This window comes from Crocodylus siamensis, chromosome 8, assembly GCF_052110815.1.
Source record: "Crocodylus siamensis isolate JL-2025a chromosome 8, ASM5211081v1, whole genome shotgun sequence".
Classification (NCBI taxonomy): domain Eukaryota; kingdom Metazoa; phylum Chordata; order Crocodylia; family Crocodylidae; genus Crocodylus; species Crocodylus siamensis.
Genome location: NC_143402.1, coordinates 24,494,451 through 24,511,616, shown reverse-complemented (window position 1 = coordinate 24,511,616; position 17,166 = coordinate 24,494,451). Strand labels below are relative to the sequence as shown.

The window sequence follows — 17,166 nt, the reverse complement described above, 5'->3', positions numbered from 1 at the left end:
TCATGAGGAAGTCAAGTCAGGGTTTTTTCTGAGTAGTTCTCACTTGAGTCAAATCCCAGATCCTACTCAAAGCCTGAACTAATGGGTCGTGTTTAGCAAAATGTCTCAGAGGCTTGTACAGGCTTATTCTTCTGGCTGACCCCAAGAGGAGGTTGCAAAGTGCCCAGATCCTTAGTGTTAGTTACAAAAATGTTCCTATATAATTTATTTACTGTATTTGTCTCCCAGAGATTTAGGCATTTCTGATGAATATCCCAGCCCAATCATAAAACTAGCAATAAAACAAGCAGCTTCCATTCCTTGCCAAACCAGAAGTTACCAACAGGAAAATAAAACATCTAATCTAAACAAAAAAACGACTGTACGCACATGTACCAACCCTCATTAAACTGCTCCTATTCCAAAACATTCATGGGAAAATGGGCTTTGCAACCTGCTTCTATAAGCTATTTCAGATCAGTAGGGTTCTAAATTTCAGATTTAGATAGTGTCCTCCTAGATAAGCTCTGCCAGTATCCCTGTTTTTGAAACATTAAGGGATGATCTGCTGATCTCAGTGATGTCCATATGATAAGGACAGAGGTGGATACCCAAAAAAGGGAGGTCTCAAGCTATGTATAGATAAAACCAGTTCATCAGATGTCTAAGGTTTTAAAATATTTTCTTGTTTGAGCCAACCAACTAGCCCAGTAAAAACTTCTGCCTCTGCTTGATCCGTGATTCCAAGCCTCTTCAGCCATTTGTTAAATTTACAAACAAACCTCTTCATGCTTTCTCCCCTGCTCCCCTTCATGCCTTGGCTACCTCACTGGCTTCTATCAAATTAGGTCTACAGTTACGGAACTGGCAGGCTGAGAGCACTGTCTGCTCTGCCTGATCATACTGGTACCATGCATCCTGCTGGCTGGCTGTCTGCATCTCCTGTTTTATAATTGGATTGTAAGCACTTTCAGGCATCTATTTTGTTCAGTATTTGTACAGCACAAAGCACAACAGGGCCCTAATTTGTGGGTGAAATTATTTTCCAGCACAAATTACAATGATTTAAATTTCATATTAGGACCAGTATATTTAGTAGTCAAAAATTATGTTTCATTTAAAAGGTGAAGTAATACCAATTTTGGATTGTTTTATGAATTTAATTTAAAAAAATTGGATTTAATTAGGGATTTAATTCAGAAAAATGAAATAATAGTACATTTCCCCCAATTAAAATGTATGAAGGGCTTCTTTCTTTTCAGTGAAAAGTATTGCTATTTATCACTATACTCTTCAATACACTATACACTCTTCAATACAAATAGATACTAATTTCAAAATAAAAAATGACTCTTGTATAATAAAAGACACCAATACAAAAAAACTATTTGAAAATAACATAATTTAATGTGGTATAATTTGGCTGATTCTGCAGCCATGTTTTTAAATAGTCAGTACATATTTCAGGTGCTTTACGAGTCAAAACCTGTATATGTATATGTGTATATATACATATACTGTAAAACTAACAAGAAAGAACATGTAAATATTGCATATCCATCTGTTCTCAATAATGGATGTTTACATATTAATGTGCAGTACAAATTTGTAAACATGAACATTTGAAACTTTGGTAGGAAGTGATACTCACTTTTTTCCCTTTCTATGAGTTTATTGGAACAGCATGTCTGTAGTGGCCCAAACCACACATGTAAATAGTTTTAATACTGGATATGTTTCAAATATTCTATATACTTGTTTGTTCTGTTTTATATTGCCATCCAATCCAGGTTTGTTTACATTATTTTGATGCAAATTATATCATCTAATTACAGACCAAACCTCAGAAAATTAAATATATGCTAAGGCACTTATATCAAAGCAACTACCACCAATGATCCATCTATGCATTTGGCTTCTTTTAAACTTCTCCAATAAACAGATTAAATTCCAGTGAAACCAACTGGCAAACTGCAGTCAGATTCAAAAACACAATTGTTATTTTGTCTCATTGAAAAGTAGGTTTCTAAACACAAATGTAGCATATTCCAAAGTGGAGTACACACACATTGCGGCAGTATTTTCAGCTTAATTTTCTGAGCATTGTAAATGTGAACATAAGTCTACTTCTCTTATGTAAGTTGATTAATTGCTGAAATTACTGAACAAGTTTAAGCTTTGTAGAAATTGAAAGATTTTCTCCCCCTTTTTATTTAAAAATAGAAACCAACTGAATTGTGGTGTGCAAAATTTGGAAGTATGTATGCATTTTATGGACATACGATCTTTCATTTTTCTCCCTTGCATATTTTAACAAAGTAATGTGAGTCACTGATTAATTTGGGTACAGCTTATCTAGCCTAAACAAACCTACATATACCTGTTTAAAAGCTTCTAACACAAATCTCATAATGACTGTTACAAAGGCACTTCGTCTTATACTCTGTAAATCTGCCAAAACTTAGAAGCCTTCTCACCTCCACAATGTGTCTAGTTGTACAAAGTGCACTTGAAATTGTAGGTTTCTGAACTTCATGAGCTCCACAGATTGGGAAATGCGATCCAGTCCTCTAACGGTTCATAATCACATCCTTTTCCCATAGTTATTCTGTACATGGTATAAGCCCATTATCTGCACTATCAATGAACTTCACTAGCCACCGCAAAATAGTGACAGAATTCCCAAACTGGTTATTATCATAAACTGGCCAAAGAAACATTATGGAACTAGGGAAAAAATGGAATGTAAATAAAATTGCTTTGGAGCTATTCAGTAAAATGGGAATGTTAAGCTATATTTTCTAAAACCAGTGGATTTGGTTTTCCTCTTGCCTACACCACTATAAATCAAAAGTATTTTCAGTCATGCGAACAGTGTAGAACTGTTGTTGAAGGGAGAAGAAAACCAAACCTAAAATGGTTAACCAAACTTTGGCCACCGGGGCAGAAATACCCAGCTACAGTTCTGAAGCACTGATAACTGCTAGGTTTAAAGAAAACCTCTCAGCCTTCACAATGCCTGAAGTGTGAGGGTCAGAATATGAATTTCCCCAGGTTCTGTCATTGTAATATAGCAAAGTATTCAGTCCCTTGTCTGTATTGTCCTGATTGATCATTAGACCATGTGAAGAGCTAAGTTCTGTCGACATGCATTTAATTTTTTAGTGTAACAGTGGCAATAGCAGAACTATGCATAGCAGGGATATAATTTCTATTTTATGTAGATTTTAATTATTTCAACAGGTGCTTTTAGGCACAGAACTCTGAAACTCACTTTCATCTGTAATATGTATAAAGTGCATAATATTCTCTAGACACTTCCATTCAAAGCGTTGCTTCCTTTTTGGATAAGGCTGTTCTGGTTATACAGGTTCCTTGCACTAAGGCCTAGTGACCTAGCAACATTCAAGCCCACTCACTGAAGTCAATGGGCCAATTGCCATTCCCCACACTGAAAGTCAGATCAGACTTTCTACAGATGGCACCAACACCACAGCAAGTGGACTGCACAGAACGTTCCACTCCCCGTTATGAGGTCTCATGACTCTAAATAGGTATGAGTCTGCTACCATTTAAGTTACTAGTAGAATTCAGTATTATTCACCTTTACATGAGTAATAGAGAACTTCTATAAAAAAGATGTTTTTTGCAGATATGAACTAATAACATGGATTTCATTAATATGATCTATTTGCTTTACAGTTAAGTTCTTGATTTAGGACATTATAAAATTAGGAGATAACTAGGAGGCTAGGGAGTTAACAAATAATGAAGGTAAAATCAATTCATATAATTTTATTTTCTAAAATCTCATATTTATATTACCTGCCTTTCCATAAAGTATATTATTGTCCTTTATGCATCTAATACATCTCCATTTTCCACAAAATTTGGACACTAGAGGGAAATTAAGTGGACACCAGCATTTGCAATTAAAAATAGAATTTAGCTTGTTGTACTGAATATCACTCTGTAGGCTGAATTCTATATGCTGTCTCACTGAAGTTCCTCTAAGTAAATCTGAGCAGGATTTGGTTCATACTTGAAGCTGCCAGCCTGTAATATATATTTCAATTTATTGGAAGTACGTGACAAACACTAAAAGTTTGTCAGCAATTTCATAATCATATAAAGTTAAAAATTGAAGTTGCATAAAAACAGTAAAAATGCTCAGCAAATATTCATTAAAAATCATTTGAGACCAAGCTGTCTGCATTCCTTATTGGCTCTCTATGAAACATGAGTGAGTTTTCCCAGCATGCTCAAGAAACACAAATATGAAGCTTGTCCGCTCAAGCATTTGCAGAAACTTCATTTTAAATTTCTGTGAATATTCCCACCAGGACCCTGAATTTAGCACATCTAATCAAAAAAAATCATCATGTGACTTACATGAACTAACAATAACTAAACAATACTACTCAAATGTTAAGTTTCTCATTTCAAATTGCCATAGCATAGGCAAAAGCATGGAGAAAAAAAATCAAATAACAAAACCGGCTGAGAAAATCAGAGTCTGTTTTAAAAATGTCCTGTGAATGGAAAACAAAGCAGATTTTGGCAAATAATGTATTTACTCAGGTTAAGTAGATAAAAATAATATGTTGCTTGATTAAAAGTAATGATAGTATTACATACAGTCTTCCATGACGAAAATGTCTAGCTGAGATTTTCAGTAAGATCTTTTAAGTGGACAAATACTGGCTTTGTTTAGATTATGATGTCCTATCCAGTATGATTGTAATGCCTTATTTAATCACAACTGTTTTTTGTGAAATGTAGGTTTTACCTTTTACATTTTTCATAAAGAAATAACTGACTTGGAAGAGATTTCCCTCTCCTGCAAGAATATATTCAAGATTACAGGCCAATTCTTTTCTCCCTTTGCTTGCAAGCCATCTTCCTGAGGCAAGTTTCTGAATTTTGTTACACCAGTGTTTAGAATTGGGCCCTGTTTCTTCAGCAGAATTACTCACATGAATTATTGTGGGTGGCAAGAGATTAGTAGAACACCTTATTATAAATATTGTCTGTGTGCAATGTCTCACCTTAACAAAAATAATTAGTGTCATTGCTAATAAAAACATTAAAAATCAGGTGTCCTTTTTTAATAATCTTACACACTGTTTTAACGTTAAGGTAGAGTTAATATATGTCCTGTGCATTTACTTCTTACTGACATGAATAGGATGTGAGCGAAGAGGTCAAACCCAGTAAACTCAGGAAATCAGTAACTATTTCAGATAAACTATGTTTATTTAAACAGCTTTTGACATTATTTGTTTTGTTCTATTTGTGCGTGAAATTAGAAATAGAATTTGGCTGATTTTTTAAAATTCTTGTATCCATTTTTAATTCCAAAGCAATGTCATTTTTATGTTTGTAAAGTTATTGTTCTTTCTCTCACCCTTTCTTAATGCCATGATTTGTTCAATCCCTATCAATTATTTTCTACATATATAAAATCCACTATATATCAAAGTTTCTAACTGACTTCAGGTAGGGACTGATCATTGATCAAATAAAGAACGAAATCATTCCTCTTATTTCAGAATCTTGTTAGTGTTATATTGTGAGTTTGCAAACCAAAGGTGATGTTTGTGGAAAATAAACCTCTCCATGGGTTATAATAATCAATGATACATATTTTAGAAGAAATTTAATACCTCCTACTTTGAAGTTTGTCATTTTTAGGGAGCAATATGAGATGTTCTGTCTCCATGGACATCTCATGTGCCTATTGTAGAGTTTACCTTTTCAAAGCATTTGGTACTGGCCACTTTCAAATAGTATACTGATCTAGGGGACAGGAGGTCTGATTCAGTGTGGCAACCATTACACTCTGACATGCTCTTAACACAGAGGAACAGACCCAGTAGTTGCTTCAGTGGAGACATTTCACCTCACACTTCCTACAAATCTAAGCTCTGCTTCCTGACCTCTTACAAAAGACCAGGCAGACAAGGTGAAGAAAGGCATGGCCCATTGTCCCCTCCGTGCCCATTTTGGCACAGGCACAGGTAGAAGAAGGCTCTTCGTGACCCGATGTCAGCAGATTCCCTTTTCCAACCTCTGATCTAACATTTGGTCTTTATCTTTCTTTCCTTCAGCATAAGTCGTTTAGACTTGTGACTAAACCCTGCTAAACTGAATCATTCAGGCCCTGAATCAGGAAAGCTCTTGCTTAGCTTTAAATAGGATGCATTAAGATGAATGCCTTAAGAATATGTTCAAACACTTCGTCTAATATGGATGGCTTGCTAAAAGCCTCATGTAATCCAATTAAAATCCATTAAATCAGTTAAGTGAGCAGAAATTGGCCCTTTTCTTCAAGGTAAATGAAAGAGAATTTGAAGAAGACTTTCATGAAAATAATATTTGAAAAACTATATATTTATTCAGTCCTACTTTAGAGTGCAAATATTAAGAGAATGAATGTACAGTTTGCTCCTATCCTACATTACATAAATTATTCTCCGGGAAAAGTGTCACTGTTGCTGGTTATCTCACTGTCATCCACGTTCAGAACATTATGACACGCTTGTGTATGAAACGTTCGATCTCTAGACAGGCCACTCCTGAATTGTGAAGCACTTTATACTCAATAATCAGCAAACCTTTGAGTATGAATGAAGAAAAGACGTGCTACCAGGTCTTTGTGTTAGAAATGGTTATATAGTCCCATTAAAGGCAATGGTTAATTGCTGAGTGCCAGTTGGAGTGATTACATCTGCCATCTCTAAAAGAGGTTGGAATGCTATCATTCACTTTGAAATGGGTGGCCGCATTCATCAGTCTAGATGGCATAGAAAAGTTATAACCATACAAGCCATATGGAGGATGTAAAGAACAATTAAGTGCTTCCCGGGCAATGGGACTTGATGGGAAAATGTTTCCAGGTGCATGTAATCCATACAACATTTGACTGGCAGAATTGGGTACTTGTAGACATTGCCCACTCAAGTCTTCAGATTTACCATTTTTCAGATTTGTTATGCCAAGGGAAGATAACATGGGCACATCCACCATGAAGTGGGGTAAGATGTGTGGATTGGTGCCTCCCAGTTTTTCCTGGCTTGGAAATAGAAGTGACTGTTGTCTCAAAAGGCTTGAAGGACAGATCTTGTAGTAAAGAGGCAAGTTGAGATTGTGCAGGTAGGTTTCAGGGCATGACATTCCAATGTTGCTTGCAGACAGGTGAAATGTGGGAGGTGAGCAAGATGGAGAAAGCAAGGAGTTCAGAGGTGATGGTGTCCCACCACTGGAGGTGACAGGGGAAGAACCAGAGCTCCCACCTAGAAATAAAAGCAAAGAAGTCATCAAAATTATGTTGTATGGTTATGAATAAGAAATTAGGATGAAAACCAGACCCCCTCCCCTCAAGCTATCCTTCTGTTATTTTTCATTCAAATACATGTTGATGTCAAAAGGAGCTCTGCAAGCATGGCATGATATGCCAATAAAGAAATCATATTTGTTGTTATTTTGTTGTGGCCCTAGCTCAGCAAAGTAATTATATATATCTGAGTAATCCCATTCATGTAACAAGTACTACTCATATTCTTAAAGTTACACACAACTTTAAACACTTTGCTGAATTACTGCCTTCATATACAATTGATTACCTTGTCCTGGTTATAAAGGCAGTGTAATATTTTAGCTGTTCTGTTTCCTTGTGACTTTAAGATATTTTCCTTGCATATCTAAGGAGAATGAGAATGTCTGTCTTTTATTCAGTATTCATGTAGAATTTGCTTATCTTCCAGGAATATACTCACTTTATTTAGCTTTCCACACAGCTTGAAAAATATTAAAAACATACTTAAATTCAATCAGTCTCTCCCAAACAGCTTTACGTTTTACTTTTCAATTTGCTGGTTTTTTTAAGTGAATGAATACTTTCCTAACTGTATTAGAAATGCATTCAAAATGTATGATTGTTATTATAAATGTTGCAATACAGCTTATTTTATATGTTCAACTGCTTAACGTATTACTAATGTGTAACACCAACATTCAGCATGCATTTTCTGCCCCTGCTGAGTGACATCAAGAGTAAAAAACTAAGTGCTGGTTGCCCTGAGAGTGGAACGTACCAGAGGGATGTGCATTCCTGTTACTAAATTGACACTGTTTTACTAATCTTACTCCTTTTAAGAGTCCTATTCTTCCTTTATGGATACTTTAGCAGAGTTCTGTATCAACAATTGATGGACTGAGTGTGTTTCTTTTAGTTTACTAATATGCTTTGTGACTATCTTAGAAAGGAAAAAATTGTGATTTTCGGCTACATTTTGCCAAATTTGTAAAATGGTTGTGATGCGTTTAGGATTTCTTTTACATTCACATGATAATACAAAGTAATAGACTCTTAGCATTAGCTAATCAGGCTTTGTGTGTAATGTTCCATATGGAATTCTTTATATAATTATATCTGTCAGTATATCAAAGGTGTTCATACTACAAAGGTATAAGAAACAATACAATGTAGAAACTAATCTGGTTCTTAAAATTACTGAGTATCATCTTGCACCACAGGTGCTTGTTTGTAGAAATACTGCAGATTGATATTTAGCACGTTAAGCATGTCATCCTTTCCCCATAGATATCAATTGCTGTTTTAATATTGACTTAATTGGGAGCAGAAGCAGGGCAGCAGGGCACAGATCTATCCTTCTCTGGATATGCATGTTCCTAATTGCCATTGCTATTAAAGGGCTTTGGGGTCATGTTAAGTGATGCAAGCCCATATGTGTGGAGGCAAAGTTATTTATCTAAATTTATACAAGTAGATCCTATGCCACTAGCTAAGGGGCAGTACATAGAATATTTGTTTTCCATTTAAAAATGTCCCTAATATTGTATATTGTAAGATTCCCAATATAGCTCTGGTTTTGTTCCTTTATTTGTTTTGTAGAATGAGTAATTTTTAAAAATGAAGAAAATAATTTTTTGTATTTTATTTGGTATCAAAACCAGCAAGTGCATAGCACAGTCTTTTTTTTAACTATCTATAATATTCATAATATCTTTTAATTTCCCTTACGTTCTCTGAGTCTCTAATTTATGGTTCCCAGCTTTTCTCCATAGTCCTGAGGTCTAGAAATTTACTTTTAAGTAATGAGAGCTGAAATTCTTACGTAAGTCCAGGAAACTGGGCTTTATAAGAAACACTAGTAGGATAAACTAGCAAAGAAAATAAAGGGTGTTAGCAATCTTGTGATCAGACAGAAGGCAGGGTAGAGCTGCATATTACAGATTAACTAAATCAGAGATGCATAAATTTTCGAAAGTCCGAACTCACTTCATTAGATGCTCATGAAAGCTTATGCATCTCTGGTTTAGTTCATCTATAACATGTAACTCTATTATGTCTTCTTCCAGACTTCAGACTAACACAGCTAACTAACTACTTCTCTTTAATCCTGTGATCACTGTGTGATAAACCACATTCATTATCCACATTTGAACATCATGGCTTCACTCTGCCCAGTAAGACATCTCCTCTGGGACTTGCCAACTTCCAAATAGGTTTGAACAGTTATCTTTTGTATAGGGCACTTGTAGCCATCTTAAATCCAGACTTAAAACAATTTCATACCATCATTAAATTTATGTTTATGTGCGTAGGCCTTTATACCTATGCATCTTGTGTTTTTGATCTTATAAAATAAGAAATAGTCCCATTTTCAGAAAGGCTGGGGTGTGTATGCCACAAGAGAAAAGCCTACATTTTTTCATAAGTAAAAGATTCCATTACACTGGCAATCATAGCTTTAAAAAGGAATTTTCCAATGTAAGATTTCCAGTTTTTCATCCAGCACTATGAATAATTTTTCAAGCAATGTTTCCAATAGATAATTTGGTTTGAATATGAAAATGGAGATCCAAACACACTTTTTTTCAGTGAAAATACTATTTGTTTTAAAAGTAAAAATGATTTTTATTTGAAAAACCTTGTAACACCTACTTAACACTTTGCAGCAGTTAATGCATCATGATTGTTACTTTCTAAGTACTCTCATTCCTTCTACTATTTAAATACTTGATTTTTTTAAGGAAAAGGGCAGGCAAGCTTATAGAAAATCTGAATATATATCATTACTTTTATTTTATTTACAGAAAATTATCTAGGGTGGTAAAAAAATATTAATTTAACAAGTTAACAGTATTACAAGGTAAAAATCTTATTCTATCTATCCCCCCAAATACCTGAACAGATATTTTCCATACACATTGGAAGGTCCTATTTAACTACTATCAATTTTTGCTATGTGGTATTAATGTACATTAAAGCATTATTAAAATATCAATAGGGAAAATTTTAATATGCCTTAAATTGACTTAAGCAGGCAGTTTCCTTACAAAAGGTACGTAGAACTAGGTCCAGGGAATGTTATATGTGGTGTGTACTAATTTTATCTCATAAAATAAAATTTAATTGAGGGTATTTATAGTTTAAGATTTACCATATGCACTACTGGAAGTGTATAGGCAACTCTAAAAGCACATTACTTACAACAGAAAAAACTCATTAACTGGCTTTATCATTTAAACTAAGAATCCAAACTTCCCACTGTACAGAGTGGTGCTCAGGCTGTCCTGTACCAGGAAGGACAGTTTCTATTATGGCTAAGCTCCATCTTCGAAAAGGTCCTACCATCAGCCATCAATGGGACTTTAACTTAAACATATTAATTGGTTATAACTGTCTGAGAGAAAAAGGGGCCGATGATCCTTCAGTGAGCCACAGATGGGTGGACTTTTGCACCTACGTGAAGCCTCATGGAAACAGTACTAGTGTCCCATGGAGAGCACATTGCAGTTCTCTTATATTTTTATTTATATCATCTGACTGTAAATTACTAAACAGTTAATGTAAAAATATTGTCTCACTCAAAGAAAAAACCCAGCAGGTATTTGTTATTCAACATATACATTGATGAAAGGCTAAAATCTCTATTTAGTCATTGAGTCTGAGTTAGAATCCCTCTGTCATGCGGCCATCTCCCACACCGGCATTCATGCAAATGTCGCACTCTCTCATGCATCCACAGTGCTCAGAAGAGTTCGGCGTTATGCTTACGGGGTTGCTTGCTCTTTCTAAGCTATTTGAAGATTCAGAACTCACCCTGGCTTTCTGCACCAAAAGTCTTAAAATCCAGAGTAAGCGGTGGTCTCCATGGATACGTTTCCAAAAGTCCATCCAACACACCCCTGTAAAGTAAACCTTAGAAATCAGTGACTTGATGGAAAAAGCTATTGTGCAGAATTGCATCTATGGATGTTTTGCCTTACTGCTTTACTAGACAGCGTTCAGTAAAATATGCTCTGTAATCTGTCTTGCAGTCTTCTCAATTTTTCTTTATATGCCAAGAGTTAACGAAGTTACTTCAGTCTAAAATTAAAACCATCTAACACTAAAAGGAATAAGAAATGGAACCAGTGTCGTGTCTATACAAATACAAGTAACTACAGATTGTGGCTGAGATCTTATAATATTTACCTGTTTCTTCCAGGGTCTCTGAATCCTTTGGCAAAGGGATTCCTGTCTATTTTCAGTTTTGTAATCTATGAATTGAAAAGTTACAAGATAAAGAATAACGGTAGTGAATGAGAAAAACTGTGTGCAAGCAGAATTAAAATTACAGAACAGACATATAATTGTCCCTCCTTCTGCTGACTGTTATGGTGAATTATATTTAAGTTTAAATTTAAATCTGCTTTCCGGGATCACAAAAATAGTTCTGGTTGACTTCAGTGGAGAGGGACAGCAAGATTTGCCCCGAACAGGCAGTTGTTTCTACTATAAATATCTACCTCTATAAGTAGTTCAAAGCAATGTACTCTTATTAGTATTTACCTCAGTCAAGCAAGGAGGTTTTTCCCTTCTATTGCTCTTATCTGGTACAGTTTTATTTATTTTATTTTATTTTATTTTTTGCAATCCTTTTTACTATAAAAGTTTGGGGATGTTACCCAGCACCATTTGCTGTGAAGGCCCATCCAGGCCGCGTAGCTCCTTGGCATAACCGCAGGAAGCTGCAAGCCAGGCCCCAAAAGGTGAAGTCACCTGGCAGGGGTGGTTCAAGACACAACCCCTGTGGCAGTGAGCACCCGGTGACACCAGGATTCAGAGAATGGCTGGCATCAGAAAGCATGTCTAGCTTCATCCCAACTACAGGGTGGCCCCAGTAAAAAGTTTCATATGCTAAGAAACTCTTGCCTCTGGACAGTCAGGGCTAGCATGACTCTCCCGCAGACCTCTCTCCCTGGCAGGAAGAGGCTGTTAGCAGGGGTAGCGCAGCCAGGCCGAGAGGGGGGCTGCCCCGGGCCGCCTCTCACCTGCTGGTTCTGGTAGGCCGTGACCGTGGTGAACTCGGTTTCCTTGAAGGAGAAGGTTTTCACGCCTTCCGCCGGCAGAGACTGGATCTGCGACAGGTCGAAGCGGGCGTCCTGCACGATCACGTGCACGCGGGGCTTGTACTTGTGCATGGACTGCAGGATGATCTGCGGGGCCAGCGGGGCGTGAGCCGGGGCAGCGGGTCCCGGCCGAGCCCCGCCAGCCCCCGGGCCCACACCTACATGGCCCTTGTCGTCCATCTCGTTGTTGGTGAGCTTGACGCGGTCGAAGCTGATGACCTGCCGCATCCAGGTCTCCCCGGAGCACGGCGAGTCCGGGTGCACGTAGAGCCGCGGCGCGATGCAGGAGTGGTCCGTGTTCCCGGCCACCATCCACTGCGAGCTGTGATACACGTACCTGCCCCGCGCAGGGAGCGCGAAACCCGCGGCTGCTTCTCCTCCGGCCGCCGCCCCGCGCCGGCTCAGCGTCGCGGCCCCCGGCCGCCCGCCCTGCTGCGCCCACGCCCGCCTCCCCGGCCGCCCGGGGCGCTGCCCCCGCGGCTGGACGCGGCCGCGCCGGGCCCTACCTGTATCTCTTGGAGTCCACGGGCACCACGTCGATGGCGACGTAGTACTGCCTCCCCGCGTCCAGCCCCTTCACCTTCACGCGCACGGACGGGAACATCCTCCTGCGGGCACAGGCCCGGGCTCTCCGCATCAAAGGAGCAAGGACTTGAAGAAGATCCCGGCCGGGAGCAGGGCCCCCGTGCGCGGGGGGAGCGGGGCTCGCGCGGGGCCACCCGCGACCGCAACTCCAGCGGAGCCTGGACGGGACCCGCGGGGACGCTGCATTTCAATGCGGGCTCGAGATTAGAGCCTGAGCCCGGCTGGTCCCGACCTGGGCTTTACCGGCGCGTCGGGCACCACCAGGCTGTCCGAGCAAGGCTCCTGCCTTGAACCGAGCGAGCGAGTCTCCAGTAAGAGGCCAGCCTGCCCTGTCTCCTGTGTAACCGTATGGGTTTGATCGATGCAGATATCGGTATCTAGCTATCCATCGATAAATATCTATATCGATATTATACTTGAATCGATTATAGATAGACAGACAGACCATATCTGCGTGAATGTGTGTGTAGACCTGTTCTCATCCTGCATTTTATCGATCCAGATATTAATATCTATCTGTCGTTCTGTCTGTCTATCGATAGATTATATATATGGAAAGAGAGAGCTACAGACATTAATTTTACATCGATATTACTAATACTTCAATCCATGATAGACTCTATCTGTCTATCGATAGCTTATATATTTAAGAGCTACATATAAAAATATCAGTACAGATATTACTACTATCCAAATCGGTGATAGATATCTAGATAGATAGATAACATTCGTATGAATGTGCGTGTACCTGGGTGCATCCCGCGTGTTATTGATTCAGTTATTAATAATATCTATCGACTGGGGGGCGGGAGAGTAAGCTATAGATGTAAATATAAATATATTGATATTACTAATACCTGAATCGCTGATAGATAGATAGAAGTTAAGTGTGCACACCCGCACGCCAGGCCTGTGCTGGTAAGATCGAGTACACAAGTACCAACACCGGAATCGATTGCCTCTTTGAGGAAAACAAGCCCCGACGTCCCAAAGGTAAAAGGCAGGAGCGGGGGTTGAACGCGGGGGCAGAGGCAGGGCCCTGCTTACCCCCAGGAAGGAGCCGGAGGCCGGAGGCCAGAGCAGTCCTTAGCGGGGGCGGCGGACACGAGCCGCGTGCGGGACCGTGGCGGGACCCGCGGCGCCCGGAGCTGCCGCCCGCCTACCTGCCCGCTTTCGTGATGATCATTTCGGTGCCGATCTCGTGGAATCGCTTCCAGAGCTCAGAGCCCTGCAGCTCCACGTGGATGTCATCCTTCGCTTCGCGGCTCTCGGCGCAGGCTGAGAAAGAAGTCGACGTGTCTGCTTTAGGTCTCTTTTCTGCCGGGAACACAAAGCAGGAGCCTTTACACGGGTCCCCTCGGACAGGACGTCGCCGATGCGATAGGACGGAGCTCTGCCCCGCCGCTCAGCCGGCGCCAGGGCCCCCTCACCCGGGGCAGCCCCTGCCTGGAAGCACCTGGGCATCGTAGCAGGGGCGGGGGCCGGGCAAGGAGGGCTCAGGTGTATCACCGCTGCTTAGTGCCGTGCCCCGATCCTGCCCCGCGCCTCAGATCGGAGATGGGAGGGCCAGAGCGGGCCCGGAGGGCGGTGAGGGGCTCCCCGGGGAGCCAGGGCAGGGCAGGTGCCCGGGGGCAGGGGCGGCGGCAGCCGCGAGAGGGGCTCGGCCCCGTCCATGGCCGGTCTCGTGGTCCCGGCCCCGAGCACGGCTCCGGGGCAGCCGCTCGGCTCAGCCCTTGCACCGGGGGCGGGCGCGGGTCCCGGCCGCGGATGTCCCAGCCCGGAGCGCGGGCAGGCGCCGTGTGGACGCTCGCCCCGGCTCCCCGCAGCCGGCCCGCGCCGGCGGGGCCGAGCTCCCGTTGCGGCGGCGGGCTGTGCCGCCGGCTCCGAGCACGGGGCCCGCGGGGGATACTGACCGGGCTCGTGGGTCCTCCCGCCGCCTGCCCCTTGCTCCTCCGCCGGCTCGGCGCGGCCCGGCTCCTTCTCCCCGCCGCAGTCCGGCAGCTTCCTCTTGGCGCCCTTCCCCACCAGCGCCTCCACGGAGAAGGCGTGAGCGCGGGAGCTGAGCGCCATCCCGCTCCCGGCCCCGCTCCCGGCCCGGCCTGTCCAAGCCGCGAGGAAATGCGCCCCCCCGCGCAGCCCTACCAGGGAGCTCAGCAAACGCCCGCCCGCCGCCCGCGCCTAAGCCCCCGCGCCCATGGGCCCCGCCGGCCGGCGCAGGCTGCGGAGCGCACACACGCGCCCCCCCGGCCGGGATGGGGCGGCGGCGGCGTGGCCGGAGGCATGGAGCGAGCGCGGGCTGCGGCCGCCGCTGCCTGTTTGGGCGACTGGAGGGAGCCTCAAAACCTTGAGTGACATTTCATAGGGTGGGGGGGGGAGGGGAGGGGACGGGGGAGAGGAAGTGGGGGAGGGAGGGGGCTGCGCCGCCCGGCTGCGTGGAGGAGTCCGTGTAGTGCGGGACGAGCCGCGGGCGGGGCCACTCTCGTACGGGCGGCACCCCCGGGCACTGCCCCCAGCCCAGCCCAGCCCAGCCCAGCCCAGCTCGGGGGCAGCCGCCGGGACCCGCGGCCGCTGCCCCGCTTTCCCGGCCCCACCGAGCTCCTTCCTCTGCGGACCCTCGTGACGCGGATGCCGCCGGCCCGCCGGGACCCTACTGGAAAGCGTCGGGGAAAGCGACGGGAGGGCAGTCCCGGCGCGTGGCTCCTCGCGGGACCCGTCACCGCGCGGGACGAGGGAGCGCGGGGGGACCGCTCCCCCTTTGCCGGCAGAAACCCCTGGGCGGAGCCGGCCCTCGGGCACGGGGATACTGAGGCTCGTGGGCGCTGGCCCCGCTGCCCCGAGCCGGGCCTGGGAGCGGAGCGCGGTGACACGACAGACTCGCAGGGCGCGGTGGGGAGGGACCAGCCCCGCCTAGACCACCTCGGCCCGGGCTCGGTGGCCCGGGTCCCGAACACCCCCAGGGTCGGCGAGTGAAGTCCAGGCAAGGGGAGGGTGGGAAGAGAGGGGGAGCCGCCCACCCGCACCTGAACCGGCGCGCTTGTGTTTCCGCGGAGTCCCCCGCGCCGCAGCGGCGGCAGCCGGGCCGGGACTGCAGGCGGGCATTGCTCGAGCCCGGGCATGCCGGGCGGGAAGGACAAGTGAAAAACAAGATCCCGGTGGTGATGAGGGTCAAGGCCGAGCGCGGCTGCGGCGCCCCGCAGCGCCCCGCTATCGCACGCAGCGTTAGCGGTGCTCGGTGTCTGCCCCGCCCGTGCCGGGCCCGCGGGGGGCGGGGCGGGATGTGGGCCTGGGGCCGAGGGCCTGCAACCCGCGCCGCGTCCCCCGCCCGGCGCAAGCTCCGGGACGCTGAGCGGGCTTCGCCTTGCGCCTCGGCGGCGCTTTTGGTTTGGGGGGTTTTTTGGAGTGAAATTGCCTGTCCCGGGGCACAATTGAAGCCTCCAGCCTGGCCCGCACTGGAGGCAGCGCCGTGCGCGCCCCGGGCCGGGGGGAGCGGAGGGGCCTGCCCGCCCGTCGGCGCGGGGGAGCGGAGCCCCGCGCTGCCCCGCACACGCGGTCCCTCGGGCGGGGCGGGGCTGCCTGCGGCTGGGCAGCGAGGCGGGGGAGGCCCTGAGACCGCTCGTCCCCGGGGCAATGCCCGGCAGGACCGAGCTCCGCTGCCGCGGGCAGGAGTACGTGGGGCTGAGCCTGCGGCAGCAGGTCCCGGAGCACCGCCTTGCCTCGGCGGGCTCTGGACCTCAGTGGGCTGAAGACGCCTTTTTATCCCTCCAGGTGGTGCAAACTGTGTTGCCACTGCTCAGCCCCTTCCCCCCACCTCAGCGGCTCAAGCAGGGCCCGTCCCCTCGGAGCTCAAAATCCCCATTGCAGCAGCTGGAAGGACTTGCTGTCTCTCCTCCCCCAGCCTGGAAGGAGACTCCACCACCGAGCCCGAGAGAAGGTCACACAGTCATAGAGAGTCGGGCTGGAAGTGGAAGGGACCTCCAGCGGTCCCTTAGTCCAGCCCTCTGCCTGGGGCTGTTCAAACCACCCCATAAAACCGTCATCACCCAACTCTGCAAGGTCCAAGCAAGCTGGCAACTGCTCTTCCCTTTACCTGCTCTCCTTTTCTGGAGACATCATCTTCTTGCTGCCTCCTCCCTTTGTATTGTTAAGCATAGCAGCAGGGGAGCAGGCTCAGGACAAATG

At 44.7% G+C, this 17,166-nt stretch overlaps 1 protein-coding gene across 2 annotated transcripts; it reads right to left on the bottom strand.

The window, feature by feature from the left end:
* Nucleotides 1–1,408: 1,408 nt before the first annotated feature.
* On the bottom strand, nucleotides 1,409–16,359 carry TBX22 (T-box transcription factor 22). Of its 2 annotated transcripts, none has more exons than XM_090061052.1 (8): nucleotides 14,901–16,359; nucleotides 14,151–14,304; nucleotides 12,909–13,007; nucleotides 12,565–12,739; nucleotides 12,325–12,489; nucleotides 11,486–11,550; nucleotides 11,111–11,196; nucleotides 1,409–7,274 (listed from the first exon to the last, which is right to left on the bottom strand). In XM_090061052.1, the coding sequence occupies exons 1-8, from the start codon at nucleotides 15,055–15,057 to the stop codon at nucleotides 6,664–6,666; spliced, it is 1,512 nt and encodes a 503-aa protein (XP_089917178.1). In that variant the 5' UTR covers nucleotides 15,058–16,359; the 3' UTR covers nucleotides 1,409–6,663. The 2 variants fall into 2 exon arrangements, with proteins under 2 accessions (XP_089917178.1, XP_089917176.1); XM_090061050.1 differs by having other exon boundaries at nucleotides 12,909–13,010; nucleotides 14,901–16,357.
* Nucleotides 16,360–17,166: the final 807 nt, after the last annotated feature.